The sequence below is a fragment of the Centruroides sculpturatus genome, unplaced genomic scaffold (genome assembly GCF_000671375.1).
Source record: "Centruroides sculpturatus isolate CEXI.00-Female unplaced genomic scaffold, Cexi_2.0 scaffold514, whole genome shotgun sequence".
Classification (NCBI taxonomy): domain Eukaryota; kingdom Metazoa; phylum Arthropoda; class Arachnida; order Scorpiones; family Buthidae; genus Centruroides; species Centruroides sculpturatus.
This window is the reverse complement of record NW_019384787.1, coordinates 307,610-326,869: the sequence shown is the minus strand read 5'-3', so window position 1 is coordinate 326,869 and position 19,260 is coordinate 307,610. Positions and strand designations below refer to the sequence as shown.

The 19,260-nt window shown below is 38.4% G+C and overlaps 2 protein-coding genes across 5 annotated transcripts in view; both read right to left on the bottom strand.

The window, feature by feature from the left end:
- Positions 1-890: 890 nt before the first annotated feature.
- Positions 891-7,525, bottom strand: LOC111629274 (RING finger protein nhl-1-like). 3 transcript variants are annotated; one of them, XM_023373156.1, is made up of 6 exons: positions 7,385-7,525; positions 5,036-6,762; positions 3,999-4,968; positions 2,716-2,997; positions 1,824-2,259; positions 891-1,087 (listed from the first exon to the last, which is right to left on the bottom strand). In XM_023373156.1, exons 2-5 carry the CDS (start codon positions 6,661-6,663, stop codon positions 1,828-1,830), a joined length of 3,312 nt encoding a protein of 1,103 aa, XP_023228924.1. In that variant the 5' UTR covers positions 6,664-6,762; positions 7,385-7,525; the 3' UTR covers positions 891-1,087; positions 1,824-1,827. The 3 variants fall into 3 exon arrangements, with proteins under 3 accessions (XP_023228924.1, XP_023228923.1, XP_023228922.1); XM_023373155.1 differs by lacking the exon at positions 891-1,087 and adding an exon at positions 1,360-1,523; XM_023373154.1 differs by lacking the exon at positions 891-1,087 and having other exon boundaries at positions 1,360-2,259.
- Positions 6,916-19,260, bottom strand: part of LOC111629272 (sterol regulatory element-binding protein cleavage-activating protein-like) — a 74,029-nt gene continuing 61,684 nt past the window's right edge. For both annotated transcript variants that reach the window (XM_023373153.1, XM_023373152.1), the window contains exons 16-27: positions 18,848-19,052; positions 12,027-12,145; positions 11,662-11,948; positions 11,475-11,590; positions 10,943-11,396; positions 10,780-10,865; positions 10,613-10,695; positions 9,153-9,310; positions 9,005-9,085; positions 8,726-8,938; positions 8,583-8,645; positions 6,916-8,514 (exon numbers count right to left, since the gene is read on the bottom strand). In XM_023373153.1, the coding sequence (XP_023228921.1) occupies positions 8,317-8,514; positions 8,583-8,645; positions 8,726-8,938; positions 9,005-9,085; positions 9,153-9,310; positions 10,613-10,695; positions 10,780-10,865; positions 10,943-11,396; positions 11,475-11,590; positions 11,662-11,948; positions 12,027-12,145; positions 18,848-19,052 (2,063 nt within the window). In that variant the 3' untranslated portion in view covers positions 6,916-8,316. The remainder of the gene's footprint in view (positions 8,515-8,582; positions 8,646-8,725; positions 8,939-9,004; positions 9,086-9,152; positions 9,311-10,612; positions 10,696-10,779; positions 10,866-10,942; positions 11,397-11,474; positions 11,591-11,661; positions 11,949-12,026; positions 12,146-18,847; positions 19,053-19,260) is intronic.

Here is a 19,260-nt window from a genome sequence, read left to right as displayed (position 1 = left end):
CATCGGGGCCCGTCTTTTTCACATTTTGCAATTGCTAATAATCGAGGTGAAGGGACGAAGTCTTCTCCGTTTTCGGTTCCAACCCGATGGTGGGAGCACGCGCGTGGATAGCGGTTGGTATCTTGTATTTGTATTACTTTTTAATTCGATCCTGGGAGTTTTAAAGAGAAATTTTATAAACCTCCCGGTTTATTGTTATTTTCCGTTTTGAAGTGACGAATCGTGAATGTTTGGGCGCCGATTTGGACTACGCAAACGCCAAAAAAGTCGGATATTTTAAAACCGAGTTAAGTTTAGATTTACGAGATTTATGCCAAACACAATGTTATTGTAAAGGCCGCGCGAGAAGTTTACCCGTTTGAAGAACAATGCCTGGGTTCGGACCAAAGGCCACAAAATGGCCGCAGATTACTATTCTTTCTTTACGACTTGGTTCGTCTCGGGCCGTTCTCTCAGTAAAAAAAAAAAAAAAAAGGTCCTTTTTACGCAGTTGAGGGATTTTGCTAAGATGGACGAATTGGGTCACCGGAACTTCTTTCCAAAATTAGTGTAGGAAACAAAAACTCGTGCCACGCGCATCCAATTATCAATTAACTTTTTCGAAACTCTTTTACATCAAGTAAACGTTTCATTTTTAATGAGTAATTTAAATTAATTACGCGCGTGAGGAATCTTTTATATTAATAAATTATACGTAAATCTACTGGAAGACGATGACGTCCGGCGTGTATAAATAACTTCATATGTGTCAAGGTAATGGAAAAAATTCTGCTATTTTCCGATTTGGTTTTTTATTCCGTAAAAACTATTTTTAAGACTTTAAAGATCGTCGTTTGAATTAAAAATCGATTTTTTTTTGTACGTAATTTATTTAATAGAATTACATATTTACCAGACGAAACGAAGTTAAATGCTGCTAAATTTTAAATATTACGGGACGAGGAAAATATCGATTTTCGACGATTTCCATCTTTTTAATACGTAAATTTACTGGGCAAGGACGGGTTTCATTTTACAGAACCAGTCGAGTCCCGCCGAACGGCGCGTGGTCTACGCCACACTTCCGGTCAAAACCACGTGGTTATTCCTGGGTAAATAATAAACTATGATTAGTAAACTTAATAAAATTCCATTTATTTAATTTAAATCGAAATCGGTTACGTTATTTCGATGCGTAATTTTTGAATAAAAATTAAGAAATTTCCTTGCTTAATTTATGGAACTTCCCTCTGGAAAAAATTGCGTTAAATTAATAATTCGGAGGCCGGAAAATTTCAAATTTTTAAAGAGGAAACGTGTATTTTTTTAATATATTAAAATAAAAATAAGGCTTTTAACCAAATTAAAAAAATGTTAAACGATTTCTTTATTATCTTTTTTATTTTCTACAGAATATTCCAAAGTAAATAACTTTACACAAAAATTGTTAGTCTTTTTAAATAGTATTAAATTCACTAGAATATATATATTTTTTGGATTTTTCTTCCGTCCCGGCGTAAAAAGTGTTTGCTACTTGTAAACACCTGCAATTTAAAAAAAATTAACCGGTTAAAATGTATAAAAGTCACATTAAATAGTCGTAAAAAGCTTTAAGATTGTTATTTTTGCCAGAGGAAAATGTTTTACGGCAACTTTAAATCGGCGTTACTAAAACGTATAAACTGGTAAACAAAGAGGCCAGACCGGGTTTTAATTTAGGTATTTAATCTCGTACCGTCTTATTAATTGGCAGTGGCCAAAACTTTGGTCCAGTCGAGCCCGACTCCGTTTATTTACGGCGATCGGAATGCAGAAATTACGGAGGAAACAGGAGGCGCACTCACCGGTTCAAAAGACTTGAATTCTGTGATTTTCGCGGTCGCAGACAAGAATGCCGCCGGTGGAATTAACGGCGATGCCTTCCAGGCCCTTGAATTCTCCGTCTCCCGAGCCCCAACTGCCGAAGGCTTTGAGGAAGGTGCCGTCGGGTTGGAAGACCTGAATGCGGTTGTTTCCGCTGTCGCCCACCACCACGTAGCCCCGTTCGTCGACGGCCACTCCCCTGGGAAACTTGAAGTGTCCCTCTTCGGTTCCCTCGGAGCCCAGAGTGGACAGCAGTCGCCCGTTGACGTCGTAGATCTGGATCCTGTGGTTGTTGCTGTCGCTGACGATCACCCTGTTGGTGTTGCTGACCGCTATGTAATGGGGGTGCTCCAGTTCTCCCGGCCGGCTGCCTGCACTTCCGAATTTACTAACGTAAGTACCGTCCAACTGGAAAACCTGCCGACATTTTTAAAAAATCGTTAAAACTTGGTTTCTACCACTCCGTCCGTACGAATCAAGTAACATAGCAAATTAGTAACCGGCGCAGGTTTATCATTTTGGCCGATTAAATACAAGTATTCGGGAATTTAATTAAGAAAAAGCGCACCGATAATGTTGTAAATTTCCATCGACCCGACGAAAATAAAATAAAATTCAACCCGCGGTCAAATTTCGAGGGGTGCGATTAAGAACGGTAATGCCAGGCGGGTTAACTTTAACGGCGTTTAAAGCTTTACAACGGTGCCAAATTAGTTAATTTAATTACGTTTAATTAAATGGGTTTTATTATTAGGTTAAACCGTTTAAAAGTGGAATTATTTATTTAGTAAGAAAGGAGGGGATTTGCAGATTTAGCAGCCATCCGGTGGAAGTTGCGAAGGTTAAAGGTCAAGAGCGAGCGGGGCCACCCACCTGAATGCGGTGGTTCTCCTTGTCGCAGACGTAGACGAAGCCCAGAGCGTCGGCGGCCAGGCCCCAGGGATAGTTGAACTTGCCGTCGGCCCTTCCCTCGCCGCCGAAGCTGTTGACGAATCTACCGGTGGGGTCGAAGACCTGCAGGCGGTGGTTGTACCTGTCGGAGACGACGTAGTGTCCGTTCTTGGCCACGGTCACCGCCGCCAGACAGTCGAACTCCCCTTCCCCACTGCCGTAACTGCCGAACTCGTGCAGGAACTTGCCGTTCGAGTTGAATATCTGAAAGACCGGTAAACGCCGTTTTACCTTTCTTCCCTCCGCATCCGCCCACCCAGGCGGCCTTTTAATAAAAGCGCGAGTCGTCCCGAAGCGGGCGTCACTTTTCCTCCCCCCGTAATTTAAAACCCGCGGACATTTCTTTCCCGCGACCCGTTCGGGTTTTCCGTGACGGAAGCCGCCCGTCGGTGGCCTCTTCCGCCCACCCCGGCACCAGGGACGCTTTAACCGAGAGGGGAGGAAGATGCCGGGACGGGGAAGTTGGCCGGGTCGACGGCGGCGGCTGCCAAGACGGGGGAAATACCGACGGAAGCTCTCTGGCCGTATTTTAAAAGTCGGCCAAACCTCTTTTGTATTTAGAAAGTACGTCACCCCCGCCCGATTCCTCCCGACCGGGACGACGCCCGTTAAAATATCCGTCCCGCGGTTAAAAGCGCGCACCCGGGTGGCCGACTGCCGTTGTTGTTTCTTTCCGTCGTCTTTCCTCCGCCCCCATTTTGTTTTCTTCCACCCCTCCGAACCGCCCCCGGCTTCCGTCGTTACCGCTTTCCCGCTCCTTCCTCCGTAACGCATCTATTGTAAAGATTATGCGCCGCAAATAAACCCGACTTCCTTGCAGCGCGTAGTTTTTTACGCGCCGAATAATTCTTTGCGTAAAAATATATTGGCGAACCGGACTCCTGCCCGTAAATTATGCCCGTGGTACGAGGCGTGGTACGATTGCAGGAGGCGGGACCGGACTTCCGGAATGGAAAACGAAAACCGTCGTTTAATGGAACGGACGGGGTGGATTTGCGCCGGAAACTATTGTTATTTCGGATAAACCCTTTGTTTACTTTTACGTAAGCCGCCGCGCCCCGTTATCCTTCCGGTTATCTCCGGAAGTGGCGCGGTCTCTCCCGGTACCGCGTCCAGGGTTTATCCACTTCCTTTTATCCCGCAGGCGGGACTCCGCCTTTCTTACGAACGAAATTTATACTTTTAGCGCCTCGGCCCGCACTCACCTGGACTCTGTGGTTGCTGCTGTCGGCCACGGCCACCACGTCCTGTCCCGTGGCCACCCCTCTGGGCCAGGTGAAGCATCCGGGTTCGCTTCCGCGCGTGCCGAACTTGAGAACGGGCTTCCCCTTCTGCAGGTAATGCCTTCGCGAGGCGGCCGACCCGAAATTTTCTCCATATCTGGACACCGGACCGTCCCTCCTGCGGCCGGCTGACCCATCCTCTTCGTCCGAACTGTCGTCGCTTCCCCCTCCTTCGTTCCTGATGCGATTCCTAGCATATTTATTCTTCAGGTACTGCGCGTAGCCACCCATTTCTTTGGCCGGGCTGGTCTCGCGCGAGAATCGCGACGTCCTGGATCGCGTGTAGCTGGAATCTTCCTCGCTTTCCTCCCCCAGCGCGATGTCGTGAGAGCTCTTGCTTCGCGCGATGCGACTCCGGAAGCGATTCCTGTCAGATGTGGCCGGGTTAGATTCCAGCGCCGCCACACTCCTCCTCCTCTCCGAGTAGCGCAGGTAAGGGGACGGTTCGTCCTCCGATTCTTCGCTGGGGGGTCGCCTTCTCGCGGAAGACGTCGGACTGTCCCTGCGTCGCAAGGCGTCTCGCCAGCTGCCGGGGCCCTCCGAGGGGGCGGGATACAGGGGCGATCTGGTGCCCAAGTTAGTGGAGGTCAGACTCTGTCTTCTGGCCTGCGCGCTTCTGGCCAACAATTCACTGACAGAGGGACTCAGGTCTCCCCTGTTCGATGTTTTGCCGTCTTTTTCGTCGTCGCTACTGGAATCGCTGGAGTCGTCGCGCTTGTCGTTTTCCTTCCGCTGGACCAGGAAACGGCTGACGAAAGGTTTCTTGCGCGTTTCGGGTTCTTCGTTCTTTTCTTTGGTGCTTACGGGGTTGAGGCGCGGCCTGGGAGGCGTGGATCGAGTTTTGTCTTCGGTTTCCGTCGAGCCACTCTTAGCGGTTACGCTTCTGGGGGGCCTGCAAAGACGAATTGCGTTACAAAGAGGAAGAAAGAGAAAAAACCCCGGTTAAAATGGGGAAATACCTGGCGGGTTGAGGAGGCTGACGCGGAGAAACTGGAGGCTTGTGTGTGTCGGTCGCCACTCTCCTGCCGTTGGCAGTCTCGGTCTCCGACTCGGTCGACGTTCTGAAACTCCTGAGCTCCTGACGAGGTTTGGGCGCGGTGGTGGTATCCGACGTCCTTCTGACGCTCCTGGCGTCGTCTTTGTCCGAAGTGGACGCCGCGGCCGCTTGGTTTTGCTTCTTCTGTTTGTCCACGTCGTCTTCGCTCACCTGTCGCTGGATTCTGGGCTGATAAGTGGAAACGGGTCGAGGAGGAGGTTGCTGCGCCTTCCTCTCTTGTTCCTTCTGTTGCTGCTTCTTCCGCACTTCCGACTGATGCAACTTTTCCATCACCTGCGGCGAATCCAACAATCGCACCACTTTGCTGATCGGCCCTTTGGTGGCGTCTTCGGTCTCTACGATCTTTTCCACGCGTTCTTCCACGATTCTGGGCACTTCTGGACTTCCTTCTCTGGACTGGCCTCGGCTGCCGCGACGAGAGTCCTCTCTTCTTCGCGGCGACAGGTAATTGTCATCGTGACGCCCCGCGTCGCGCTCGACGCTGCGTTCCCGAACGTTTCGATCCCCGAACCGCCTGTAAGGTTCCCTGTCCGAAGCGTCCGTTTTGGGTTCTTCGTGCCTGGAGTGTTGCATGGCCAGACGATGGTCGCTCTGACTTCTCAGGATCAATCCGTTCTGGTATAAATTAGGGATGGCCACTACGCTCGGGCTGTTCTCTAATTTACAAAATTCTTTCAGCGATTTCCGGAAAGTTTCCAGATCCGTTCTAGAATGAAACTTCACTCTCCTGCTGAAATCGGAGGTGTCGGGCTCGAAATTCCTGACGAAATCTAAAGTCCTCTGGAAGACGTCTTTGTAGTCCATCAGCTCCGCGTCGGTCCACTCCACCCCGTTACTCATGTATTTCTCCACCATTTCGCAATTACTGGTGATATTTTTGATCTCCAGCTCCAAGTCGTTTTTCAATTTGGTGATGTTACGTTCCTCCGTGCACAGGTAGACCTCGAGCTCGTGCTTAAGCTTCTCCTCCGCTTCTTCCAGATCGCTGGTGTACCTTCTGATCAATTCCTCGATCTTGTGTTTCACGCATTTGTAGTTTTCTTGAAGTTTGTCTTTGTTCTGTTTGGTTTGATTGAGCGTCCCCGATAAATTAGCCAGACCTACTTTAACCTGGCCGTTTATCAACACGATTTCTTGTTTGAGTAGAGCCACGTGCGCCTTCTTGCAACTCTGACATATCTTCTTGTTGCAGTGGCAGCACTTTTCTAACCTCTCCTTTTCGTTGCACACCGCACACCTCAGCATGGACGGAGGAGGCTCGAGAGCTTGACCGTTGACGCTGACTCTCAGTTCTAGGAATCGAGTTAGGGTGACGTTGTTGGGAAAAGCTTGAACCCCCTGATAAGGTATCCTGTGTTCCGCGTTACATTCGGGACATTTCACCTGATGTCTCGACGAGTCGGCCACTTTCTCCAGGCACGGTTCCATACAGAAGGTGTGTTGGCATGGCAACAATTTAGGGTTCTTGAACCTTTCGTTGCACACGGAGCAAGTTAGGAGAACGTCCATCTGATTCCACGCGGCCGTCATTTTCTCTCTTCAAAATAACGATTCAAACCAGTCGAAGAAACATTCCTTAAAATTCATTTCTCGGCAATTCGGCAAAGCCAATTCTCAGAGACGACGCATCTGTAAAGACAACGGTACATTAACTCCGAATAATTACTAAAGATGATCCACGCCGACCTAATTGGGTTTCTGGTAACGGCGGAAGAGCGCTCTTTCTAACCTCTTAAAAACAGTTAAGTGCGACTGTACTTTTAAAATAATACCCAGATCTTCATTTAGGTTTTCTATATAAAAATTTGGCACGGTAACTTATAGACTTCCATAGAGTAATCTCTGCACACCCTTCTACCCAATTACGGAATTTAACCCGTTCGCGGAATTATATAAAAGTAAATTTTTCCCTACGAAATTTTAATTTCGTAGGGAAAAATTTACTTTTATATAATTCCGTCAATCCTTCAGCTCCCAGAGGAGCGCTTCGAAACATCTAAGAACAGCTGGCAATTGCGAGTTTCGCTTGCCAATTCAATATGGCCGACAAGTGACTTGACATTTCTATATACTCGAAAAAAAAAAAACAAAAAATAATTTAAGACGTCAAAAAAGTGGTCAAAACAGAAAATATTGACAAAGCGAACATTCTAGTTAAACGTTGGATTAATCTACGATAAAAACGGACGAGTTTTCCAACTAAAAAAACACGGGAATTATGGGGTGGTGGTAGGTATTTATAGTAATTTACCTTTAGTTAAGCTCGGTCGTTAACGGTAGCGTCGGAAAGGAAGAGAGAGAGAGAGGAGGATTTAATCCACAGAGCAGACGAGATCCTTCTAGAATCGTTACCGAACCAAGAATAGCGAAAGTAGATTCCTCGTCCTACAAATGGCACGCCAAACACTTCGACCCGGCTCTAAATATAGAACCGGCGTCAGATGGAGCCACCGGTTCGTGTTCCGTTCCATTCACTTCTATTGTGGATCCTTCAAAATGAATGGGAACGATGACAGCTCGAGTGTCGAATGCTCGACACGCGATACGTTTTCGACCAATGAGGCCATTTACCCACCACGCCCGCCCGGGTAAGTCGTCTCCTCCGACGCTCGGCGCGTTTCGGACTAATTGGCCCGCGGGTGCGACCACCATTAGTTAACCGACGCAGTTCTAAATGACGGTCGACGTATGCCCAAGCAATTTGCGCGTTACCGAGACTTATTATCACGCGTAATATTTGCTCGAGCACGTTTTTTAAATAGGAACTTGGCTTTGGTAAGGGCCGGGCTATTCGATTTATGGTGCGCGCTAAAGGCAGGTGGCGTTAAGAGCCACCGCTTCGAACACGCGTCGGGCCGAGGCGCGTTTGGTCAGGTGATCACATTAGTGTCGCGGTAGTCTTGTTTTTTTTTCGCTGCACGTGTCGTACATTCGAATTTCCAAAGGATAATTTCAGCTAAAAGAAGTAACTACAAGTTTCTTTTAATAGAAAATCCATTCTTTTACTTCTTATATAAGATTACAACATTATATATTATCACTCGAATGTATTTTGGTATCTTTTTTAATCGAATTATCAACTAATAACGGTCATTTTTTAAGTATTTTTTACGTATTTTTACGTAAAGTATTTTTTAATATCAATAAAAAAGTGTTTATTTCGAATGTGCAGAATATTTTATTTCACCCTCTAACTAGTGAATTAAAGAAATACAAATACTTAACTTTGCCGGTATTTACTATATAAACTGGAAAAAAAAANCACACCAACGCTCTTCCGGCCAGTTTCAGTTTTTTGACGAATGCTCCCTGTTCGTAGGACCCCAGACTTATCATTTGTAAGGTCTCGCCGTGATTCACGTCCCACAACACCAGATGATCCTGTCCAAAGAAATTTACACGGTTACGCTTTATAAAACAATTACAAAGGTTTTAATAAATGAACTCACTTCTTTCGCAGTAACGATGACGTTATTAGTAAGTAGGACGACGTTGTGACATATACTGTAAGGCTGCGGAAGAAAAAAAAAACCGGGATTTTAAGATAAACTTCGATTTATAAGAGCTGCTTGGAAAGTTTTATCGACCTAACCTGATGAATCGTATGTAACAAGTGACCTTGGCACTTTTCCCAGATGCACATGCAGTCGTCCAAACCATAACTAATTACGTACATATACGTGGTCAAAAGGGTCCTGACTGCACCCCTGTGCGCGGCCAAACTGTAAACGCAGGTACCGGTGAGAAGATCCCACACGCAGATCATTCCGTCTTGACACCCGCTGGCCGCCGACGACGTGGGATTCTGAGCATTAAATACGTGTTACAGCTCAGCATTGGATTTTACAATTTACGGTAATGGTACGCTTACCTGGTCCATGTGTAATGCGGTTACGCCACCCGAATGGCCGTGGAGAGTGTATATACAGACGAGAGATTCGTATCGGAATACCTAAAATTATTAAAAACTGTAGCGCGGCCGGAAAAACCGCGTCATAAATATAACCGTGGGAAATTACCTTTACGAGATGATCTTGACTACCCGTGATGACGTGACCTCCTCCGACCACTAATCTCACGATAGGTTGAGTGTGAGCGTGGATACTACTGGACAGAGAGCATTTTAATTTCGTATTCTGCGTGGACGCGACCACGGGAGTCGATACTCCGTTTATTTCTGTAATAGAAATTTATAGCAAAAAGTATTAAGCCCGAACGGCGATTATTATTTAAATTATCGAGTCTGTAAAAATATCTCGATTAAAAATTTACAAAAAAAATGTCATTTTAACGAAATGTAGCCACCAGACAAACAAATATTACCATTTAAATTAACCTATTAATTAAGTTAAACTAAGATCCGAATATGGAAACTTGTAAAAATTCCAAGACGGATATTCGGAGAATAAACAAAATAAGAATTATTATAATTAACGGGACGTGTTTTATTGCACGGAGGAAATAGGCATTAAAAACGACTACGTATTTCCAAAATTTGGCACTTGCCACTCGAAACTTACGTTACGTCGCTGCCGAACCGTATTTCCTCCAACGGCCGTCGTAGGAAATACGCTAACACTAATTCCATTATGTCATATTAATGATTCTATTAGACTGACGTTGCTATTAGCAAATGCACGCCGGGTCGACTTGGCTCTATCGCGTTAACTATTACAATAATGCCGAAAATCCCAGAGAAAATTACGCGCCACTCTTTCGAGAGATGTCGCATTTCCGTGTTCGCGAGATGAGAACACCGAATCCGGTGTTAATTCGGAAGAACCCGACACGGAAAATTCGACTTGGATACACTGATAACAGTGATATATGACTATAACTTACTTCATTACGAAATAAATTTACCGCGGAGGAAACTCCGGTTATCTGTTTCCGAAAAATAATAATAATAAAAATCCGTCGGCCAAAGTGTAAAAATTAAGATGGCGTTTAATATTCGAATAAATACGTTTTAATAAATTCATAAAATTCCCTAACAACATTATAAAAATAAGAACTAGTGAAACTAGAGACAACGTTGTAATACCAAAAATCGTCGGAATAGGCATTGTGGAGTAATCGTAACACCAGAATATTCAGTTATTTGATTCTCTTCTGTTGGAGTCTACTCCGATTACAGGTGTAAGAACAAAATTAATAAAATTACGCTCTGACTACTTTGAACATAATTGTTCCAAGGGAAATTGGAATTTAAATGGCGTTTAGAAAACAAAATGAGAAACTTAACGATTCAAAAAACTAAAAACTAACTATGGTAACGTACAGAATGACAAAACATCTTCGTGATAAATTACAACAATTTAAATTTGATACATCAAACATTTCGAATATTTCTAATGAGAGATTTCAGATTGCTATTCAATTATTTTTTAACAATTAATCAATCAATCACTGGTCAAATGTTATGAAAATATTTAGCTTTGTTATGCTAATTAAAATATATATATAAATTATAAATTACTTTTAAATAGCTCTTCATTATGACACTCTAAATTATTTAATACGAAAAATTCCAAAATGCCGTTTAATCTTGCCGCAATTATCCTGTTAAAAAAAATGAAAAATGAAGTAAATTGAATTTTCGTTGTAAAATTTTAACTGTCCAGTATTTTAACAAGAAAAAGTCACCTGTTTTCTACTAAATAAACCGACGTTATTCCAGAATCGTTATCTTCGTAAACAGCCTGAAGCTGGCCAGAATTTGTATCCCAAACCTGAAACGGGAGAGATTTGTTAATATTAGCAATTTCTGAAATGATAAATTTCTACCTTTTACCGGCGACGGACGTACTTCCAACCGACCCTCCGAACAACCCAGAACTAGACGATCCTGTTTGCAGTCCATACACCACACGGGCTGATATTTTAGGGACGAATATTTTGTATTCAAATCTCTCCTAGGCTCGTTTTCGGTTAAATGTCCGACATTTATATCGTTTGATTTATTTAAATTACTGTTTTTGTCCACGTCTTTCTCCACGTTTAAATTTACGTCCTTTTTAACGTCCAGACATTTACAATATTTACTAAAATCGTAACCCGAACGATTCTTGTTTCTTAACTCGAACTCGGAGCAAGTCTGACTCGTCAGACTAATTCGATATTTATTGCTGAAAACAGATTCACTAGTTTGGTTATTTGGAATGTTTGATTCGCATTCGACAGAAACGGACAAACTGTTGTTAGAACCGGACGACACACTTCTTCGATGAGCAAAATTCTCATTTTCCTGTTTATTCGATCTTCTAAAATACATGGAATGGTTTCATTATATCGGATAAAATTAATATTCATATAACAACAGTAAAAAAGAGGATTCCTACTTTGCCCTCTTGATGATTTTCACACATTCGCCAGAAAGTGCATCCCAGATGCAAATATCTCCTCCTAAACAGGAACTGGCAACGATATTTTCTTCGGCAACAAAATTCTCAATTTCCTGAAATAATTAATGTTTTTATGTCAGCGTTTAATATTTACGATAAATTATATTAGAAAAACATTAATCACATAAGAATGCCCCTGTAGTTTTATGGGGAATGTCTCAGAAATAAAGTAACTATCCGATTCGGCACAGGTATACTCTTCTCTAGCAGAATTATTCAACTTTTGATGTGACCAGGAACTTCTCCACTCCGCATAATGCCGAGAACACATACAACGATACAAAAGAACCATGACGTAGACAATAAATATTATACTGGGAATGGATAAAGCGATGGCAAGGGCAACTTCCGCCGGAGACGAAGGATGATAAGGTATATCGAGAACGGGTGGATCGTCGAATTCTGAAGAATCTACGAAAACCATATTTTTAGTAAAAATTTATTTCGTTTCGTACTTTTTAAATCTAAAGAAATCTGCAATATTAGCACCTGAAAATTTCTGGTTATCTTTAGACTTATAATAGACTTCGGCAGGATGTCGCAATTTTAGAGCAACATCTGGATCTACGGGAATGGAAAGATGGATGGTGGGCAGCATACTGATGTAACTATAAAAATGTAATTATAATTTATTTAATATTCATTATCTATAAGTGAATGAAATTGATAATTATAGAAACAATAATTATAATTTATAATAATATAATTTAAGTATAAAAGTTTAATAAATTATCAATTAAAAATAATTTAAGTTAAATTCAAACAACTAGGAGGATAATCCCAAAAGTAAGGTCTCTTATTTTTTAGAAATACAAAAAAAAAAACGTTTATTTTCAATAATGTTTACATCATTTTAAAGCTCCAACAGTTATCTAAATAGACAACTTTTCCAGATAAGCTTTAAAATGATGTAAACGTTATTGATCCAGAGTTAGGGATACCATCTATCTTAATTTACATTATTACTTTTAAATTTTAAAAATTATTATTTAAGAAATCTTATAACAATTTTGCAAATGTAGTGATGATAAATGATAAAAAATATTCTATGTAATGTTCTAAAAGTTAATTTCAACATTTTTATTCTTTTAGTTAAAGATTGCTATTCTAGGAGATAATTTTAAATTGTTGTCCTTATTTCAACAGCTTGTTATTCTACATTCCATTTTATAAGCTATTCTTTAAATTTAAAATTGTTCTTAACTGAAGATGGCTCTAAGTCAGCAAAAAACGTTTTTAAATAAAGAGTATATTAAGAGAATATAAAGAGTTTTTAATTAAAGAGTAACCTTAATATTTTGGTTAATATTTATAGAATTTAAGCAAATATATATTTTCAAAATATAGTGATTAGTTATTAAATTATAATAATCTTTAATTCTAATGTGGAAAGAATTTAGATTCTGTCACGATTTTTTAAAATTTCTTTAGATATCTTCAATATTTTAGCATACCTTGATTATGCAATTCCTTGATTATGAAATTCAAGAAAAACAATTTTATTTCTTAAAATTAAAAACATTCCCATATATTATTAATATATTAAATTTCATATACAGAGAGATCAAAATGTTTAAATTTAGTATTTCTATTTAGATGATAACTTAATTTTCTTCTAAATTAAATGCAGTTTTTTTTAATTTTTTTTAGTAAATGACAAAAACATGGCTACTTTCTCTGAAGAGTTTCTATAAATGTATCAGATATACAAAATACTGACTGTTGAATTTTAGAGGCCAGTCTCTCTCCAAATAATGAGATACAACATGAAAATATGTATCTTTTGAAGTAAATTGAATTTTCGTTGTAAAATTTTAANAAAATATTGACTGTTGAATTTTAGAGGCCAGTCTCTCTCCAAATAATGAGATACAACATGAAAATATGTATCTTTATCTATGCCAAAAGTATTTAAAAAAAAAAATAATAATAATGAAATAAATTTTGTCTAATTTATCTATCTTTTCAACCCACAATTTAACAGAATAATCTTGTTTGAAAAATAATATTTCTATTTATTACAAATTTTAATACTATGCGTTTCAAATAAAATGTTTTGTTTAATATCACTAAAATAAATAAATTAGAAAGTTTCACTTGTATAAAAACATTTAAACCTTAAAGTTCTATAATATATTAAAAAAAATAAATTAATGATATGTAAATAAAAGTGAAATGAAATGTTTATTGTTAGTTTGAAAACATAAAAAAATTACATTTCAAAATTACTTAAAAAATATTAACAGAAAAATCATTGAAATTCCCCCAAAAAATAATTTTTATGAAATATTTACACAAATTAAAAAAGAAATATTACCAAGTAATAGTTCATTACAGGCTTTTTGAATATAGAATAATTTTAAATATATGCATAATTATCCTATATTCTTAATATCTGTGATGAATTTTTGTTACTCAATATCTCGGTTTATCATTTTAACTAATCAATCATAAATCATTTGAAGTTATAAACTTTAAATGCATTAAATATATTTTCACTGTTAAGTTCCTACTTTTGAACAGTAACTGGTCTATAATAAATTACCGATATAAAAAGTCTAATTTTACTAATTAATACAGATGACAGTTATAAATAGCTGTAAAATATTTAAAGTAATGAAATTATTTTTATGCAAAACTGATTCATTAAAACATGTATAAACAATACCATAAATAAAATATAATAAAACAAATTACAGATGGAAATCAAATCTTTTGATAAAAGCATTAATTATAATTATAATTTATGTAAGTGTATGTATTACTGTAAATCAGTGTTTCTCAACCTCTAATGAATCATTGGCCCCATCAATGTAGTATCACCCCTTCACTTCAAATTATTCCTAATACAGGCATACCTCGACTTACGTCGTTTCGAGTTACGTCGTTCCCGATTATACGTCGTTTGTCAAAAAAGTATATGGAAAAATAAAAATCAAGTTTAAGTCATTTTATTCGACTTTACGTCTGTCCGCCACAAATATTGAAGTCGTAATATCACTAGAAAAGCGTTTAAAGCACATAAAATCATATTAAAATATATACATTTACAAGTATGTACTGTATTTACAGTACATGCATTCGTAAATTTAGATTACTTTTTTCTGTACTATATTAAAAACTAAAATTTATTTGTTTGTAAGCTTAAAATAGATTTTTATTAACCATATATTATTAAAAATGCATTAATAAATAAAATACAGAACCGAGAATGGTAATTTATAGTTTAGCCTAGTGACAAGTAGATTCGGAGACAAGTAAATTCGACTTACGTCGTTCTCCTGGAACCAATTACCGACGTAAGGCGAGGTATACCTGTATAATGTTTTACTATATCACCTATAAAATTGTTTTTTGCCCCCAAACTATAAATTGTTACTAATCGCCCCCTCAACATGGAAAAACGCCCACATAGGGGCAATTTCGCCCCATTGAGAAACACTGCTGTAAATGCTTGAACTATGGTAAATCCTAAGATCTTCCAGTAAAACCTAAGATTTACCAAATCTTTGTGGTAAAAGTCCAAAATGTTATGCAATCATCATTAATTTTGAACTTTTACCAGCATTTACTTGGTATATCTTAGGTTTTACCTCAGAAACATGGTAAATGTTGAAAAAATACTCCCCACTACCCGCACTGCCGCATTCCATCATTTGACATGTTAGAACATGCATATTAATTCTAATCCTGTTTGAAATTTCGCTGTCTGAAAGTTATTTATGAATCAAGATGAGTGTGAAACGGAGATTTTATAAAATAATGGATGGGCTCGTGGCAAGCAAGAAAGATGATAACTTTTATCTCAATAGGGACAAATATGCAGTGTTTGGAGGAAGCAAAAGCTGCAAAGAACATGAAAAAGAAACTAGCTGTTCATTACATGTGTATGAAGTGTTATGATATTTTGACTATAGGCAGCAAAGAAAAACTAATTGCACCTATGGAGGAGGAGAATAGAGAAATAAGGTATTACATTTGTTACGATGACTTATTCAACATTCTCGAAGAAACTCATGTTGCTGTTGGCCACAGTGGAAAAACACGGATGCTTAAGGAATGTAACCACAAGTATAAAAATGTAACAGTTGAGGCTACTATGACATATTTGCAGCTATTTCAACCATGCCAAAAGAAACAAAAGACTTTGAAAAAGGGCATTGTCATCAGACTTATACTTCACAGTGAAATGAATTCATGCTGTCAGGTTGATCTAATAGATCTACAAATTACCTAGATGGAAATTATAAATTAATTAATAATTTTAGTTTACCAAGACCATCTTACCAAATTTGTGATTGCACACCATCTTTTGGATATTTTCACCACTTTTGGAGCACCAAGCATCCGTCATTCCGATAATGGTCAAGAATTCTCTCACCAAGTTATTGAGAGTTTATGTTCCATGTGGACAGATGTAAAAATCATACATGGAAAGGCAAGGCATAGCCAAAGTCAAGGATCAGTGGAGCGTGCTAATCAAGACAGAAAATATGTTGAGCATGTGGATGGAAACTGATCAGTTATCAAAGTGGTCCCCCTCTTACAAGGTAGCCCCTCTTAGTATCGGACAAGGACAAATCTTTTGTCCTTGTCCGATACTAAGAGGGGCTACCTTGTCCTTGTATTTGAAGCCATAATGCTAGCCAACGCCATGTTCCTCAGAAAAGGTTTAATGGTTCAACAAGTGCTAGATATTCGTGAAACGCTGATCTTCATCACCAAAAACAACTATTTCTGCTTCAACCAGAAAGTCTATTTACAGAAGCAAGGAGTTTCCATGGGTTCTCCTCTCTCAGCAGTATTAGCCAAGCTCGTTATGAGAGATGTAGAACAAAAACCTTTCAAAGCCCCACTTGCTATATGCGACCCATCACTATACTTATGCTATGTAGACGAAATCCCACTAATATGGGAAAATTCAGAAGAGGAGTTTATCCAGTTTATGCAGCAACTTTCAAGCATCCATTCCACCATCAATTTCACCTGGGAAAAGGAGCAGGATCAATCTATAACATTTTTGGATATGCAGATATGGAAGTCACTAGAAGGGCCACAGTTTAAAGTGCATCATAAGTCAAACATGATCCCCTATATCATTGCAGCTGATGCATTTCAACCATCGCAGTATGTCAATGCTGCCATAGTGGCTCTTATCAGAAGAGTGATGCTACTTCCTTCATCGCAAGCTCTAATAAAAGTCAAGTTGGAAATCGTAAGAACAGCAGTACATCACGCTGGATTCACAGGTGCCAAATTTATGCATGTACTACATGGAGTAAAAGATTCTCTTTTCCCATTTACCACACTATACAGCAAAAAAGAAATGTCTAGAGTGCAATCAGCATTGCCATACCTAGGAGCACCCGTCCATACTTAATAGCCGTATTTTCCGGTGATACAGCTTTACCCTTCCTTTAATGCCCCTACCCAGCCTACACAGGAGCGTATGCAATGATCAGGATAAAGTCGATGTTTTAGAAACATCGGGAGTTATACGCAGTGCAACTAGAAAATCCAATAACGGGGATAATTGAGAAGTATATAGGGGCAACGACAAGAATGCTCGCTTGCCGTATCGCAGAACATCAGGAGGATATAAACAAAGGAAGACAGACCACAGAGCTCACCAGAAAAGTTCTGCAGCAGGGCTATGACCTGTTATGGTCAAAAACAGCATTGCTCAAGCACTGTAATAACAGAAGGACTACATTTATTTGGGAAGCGCTCCTTACAATGACCACAGACGCATGCAATGTCCCCACCCTTGACTTACCCAAAATATGGGTTACTTTATACCAGTGTTTAATTAAACAACAAAATGCGACAAGAGTCGCAGAATTATTACAATTGCTCCTCAACGCATGCGCTGCTAGTCGTGTGGATTTAAGATATTTTGAACGCCCGCAAAAGCTTCTTGCACGTGACCAATGGAATTACTGAACGTTATAATTTAGAAATTGACAAGAAAATTTTCTGTTTTCTACTCGGAACACCCTGCACATTCTATTTTTCAAATTTGTTCTTTTTCGCCTGAGGACGACGATATAATAATTAAAAGTACTTGCAATATAAGAAAATCGTGTTAATGCTGAACTCAGTGCTTGTTATCAAGAAGCTATGGATTAGCTTAGCCAACGTAGGCTATTATATTATTTTTGACATAATAATTTAATTTTTGTTATGTTAAACAAGTATTTTTAAACTGTTTCACTAGTTATTAATAAATAGGACTTAGTAAGTTGACTATTTATAATAATTGCAATAAATAATTATTAAAACAGTCATAGTTATATTTCCAAAACCAACATTTACTAACCGTCTTTAGTAAAACCTAGCATGTACCAAATTCTAATGGTAAAAGCTTGGTATATCATCTCACTTTATAAAAATCCTTACATTTACCAACTTGTGTTGGTAAATCTGAAGATTTACAAGTAAAACCTAGGATTTACCAATATATGGCTTTACCAATTATTGGCTTTTACAGTAACATATGAAAATTTATTTTGTATGAAAATAATAAATCTTAACCTTTTATTATAAAAAACAAAAACTATTATAAATAAGACGTTTCTGTTAAAAAATATATATTAATTAAATAAAATTTTCTATTTAAACTTTAAATAACAGGTACTATTTGTGCATCTCTTAAAATATATTGCTAACTTCAAAAAGCAACATATAAATTAATCATTTTATAATTTTATCATCACAATAAAATCAATGAATTGCTTCAGATCAACTTTTTCCACAAGAAATAACATACATTGGATATATTGCAAACTACAGATCTGTCAATTGTAGACAGGTGTGATCAGCAATAAGAACAGCCAGCATATATTAGAGATTAATACCTCAATTTAATTATTCATAAAATGTGCAAACGTCTGGAGAGATTTGAATCTGGATTTTTCATAATGTTCAAAGAATCTTTTGCCACATGATCATTATATTGTGTGTATATATTTAAAAGCTTTTGTTAATGAAAGTTTTGTAGATTTTCCTATAAAAATTCAAATTTTTTCCAACAATTTCTCTATCTAGTTTATTGCATATCTGTTTTGATATTTGCAGTTTTATTAATAAATTTCTATACAAAATTTCATATATAATAGCATATATTATTAAAAGTTATATCTTTATTATGTAAGTAATATCTTTATTATTAAAAGTAATAGCATATATATATATATATAAGTAATAGCATATATATATATATGCTATTACTTTTAATAATAAAGATAGTAAATATTCAAACAGAAAAAAAATTTTAATTTTGAAATTTCTTCTTTTAAGAAATTACTTGCCTTCCAGAAAGAGATATATTGTAACATCGAAAGAGTGTAGACCAATAACTAGAAGGTAAACTTTGCCAATTATTAAGTTTATGATGATAAAGCCAAAATTTCTTGGAACTGGTATGCTCGCTTTCTTCTTCATTCCTTTCTGTATTCAAATCTGATCCTTTAGATTTAATAGAACTGCCAGTCAGAGTGAAGAACAAAGGTGCCACTGAAAGTACAATTACTTTATAACTATTATATTATTATTCATAATTTATTACATATTGTGTAATTAAATTTTTTATTTCATATTTCAAAACCATGTTGTGTCTTTATATTAGTTTTTCAAAACTGCAATGCAGTGTAATAATCAACACATGGCATAACTCATTCATTTATTTACAACAAAAACTGAAATAAATGAATGAGTTATGCCA

What these genes read in the sequence shown, in the direction of transcription:
- LOC111629274 (XM_023373156.1), bottom strand. Translation starts at nt 6,663, where the DNA reads ATGACGGCCGCGTGGAATCAGATGGACGTTCTCCTAACTTGCTCCGTG. An exon ending in CAGCCTCCTCAACCCGCCAG is followed by an intron (nt 4,969 to 5,035) that starts GTATTTCCCCAT and finishes TCGTCTTTGCAG; the next exon opens with GCCCCCCAGAAGCGTAACCG. An exon ending in AGGAGAACCACCGCATTCAG is followed by an intron (nt 2,260 to 2,715) that starts GTGGGTGGCCCC and finishes AAATGTCGGCAG; the next exon opens with GTTTTCCAGTTGGACGGTAC.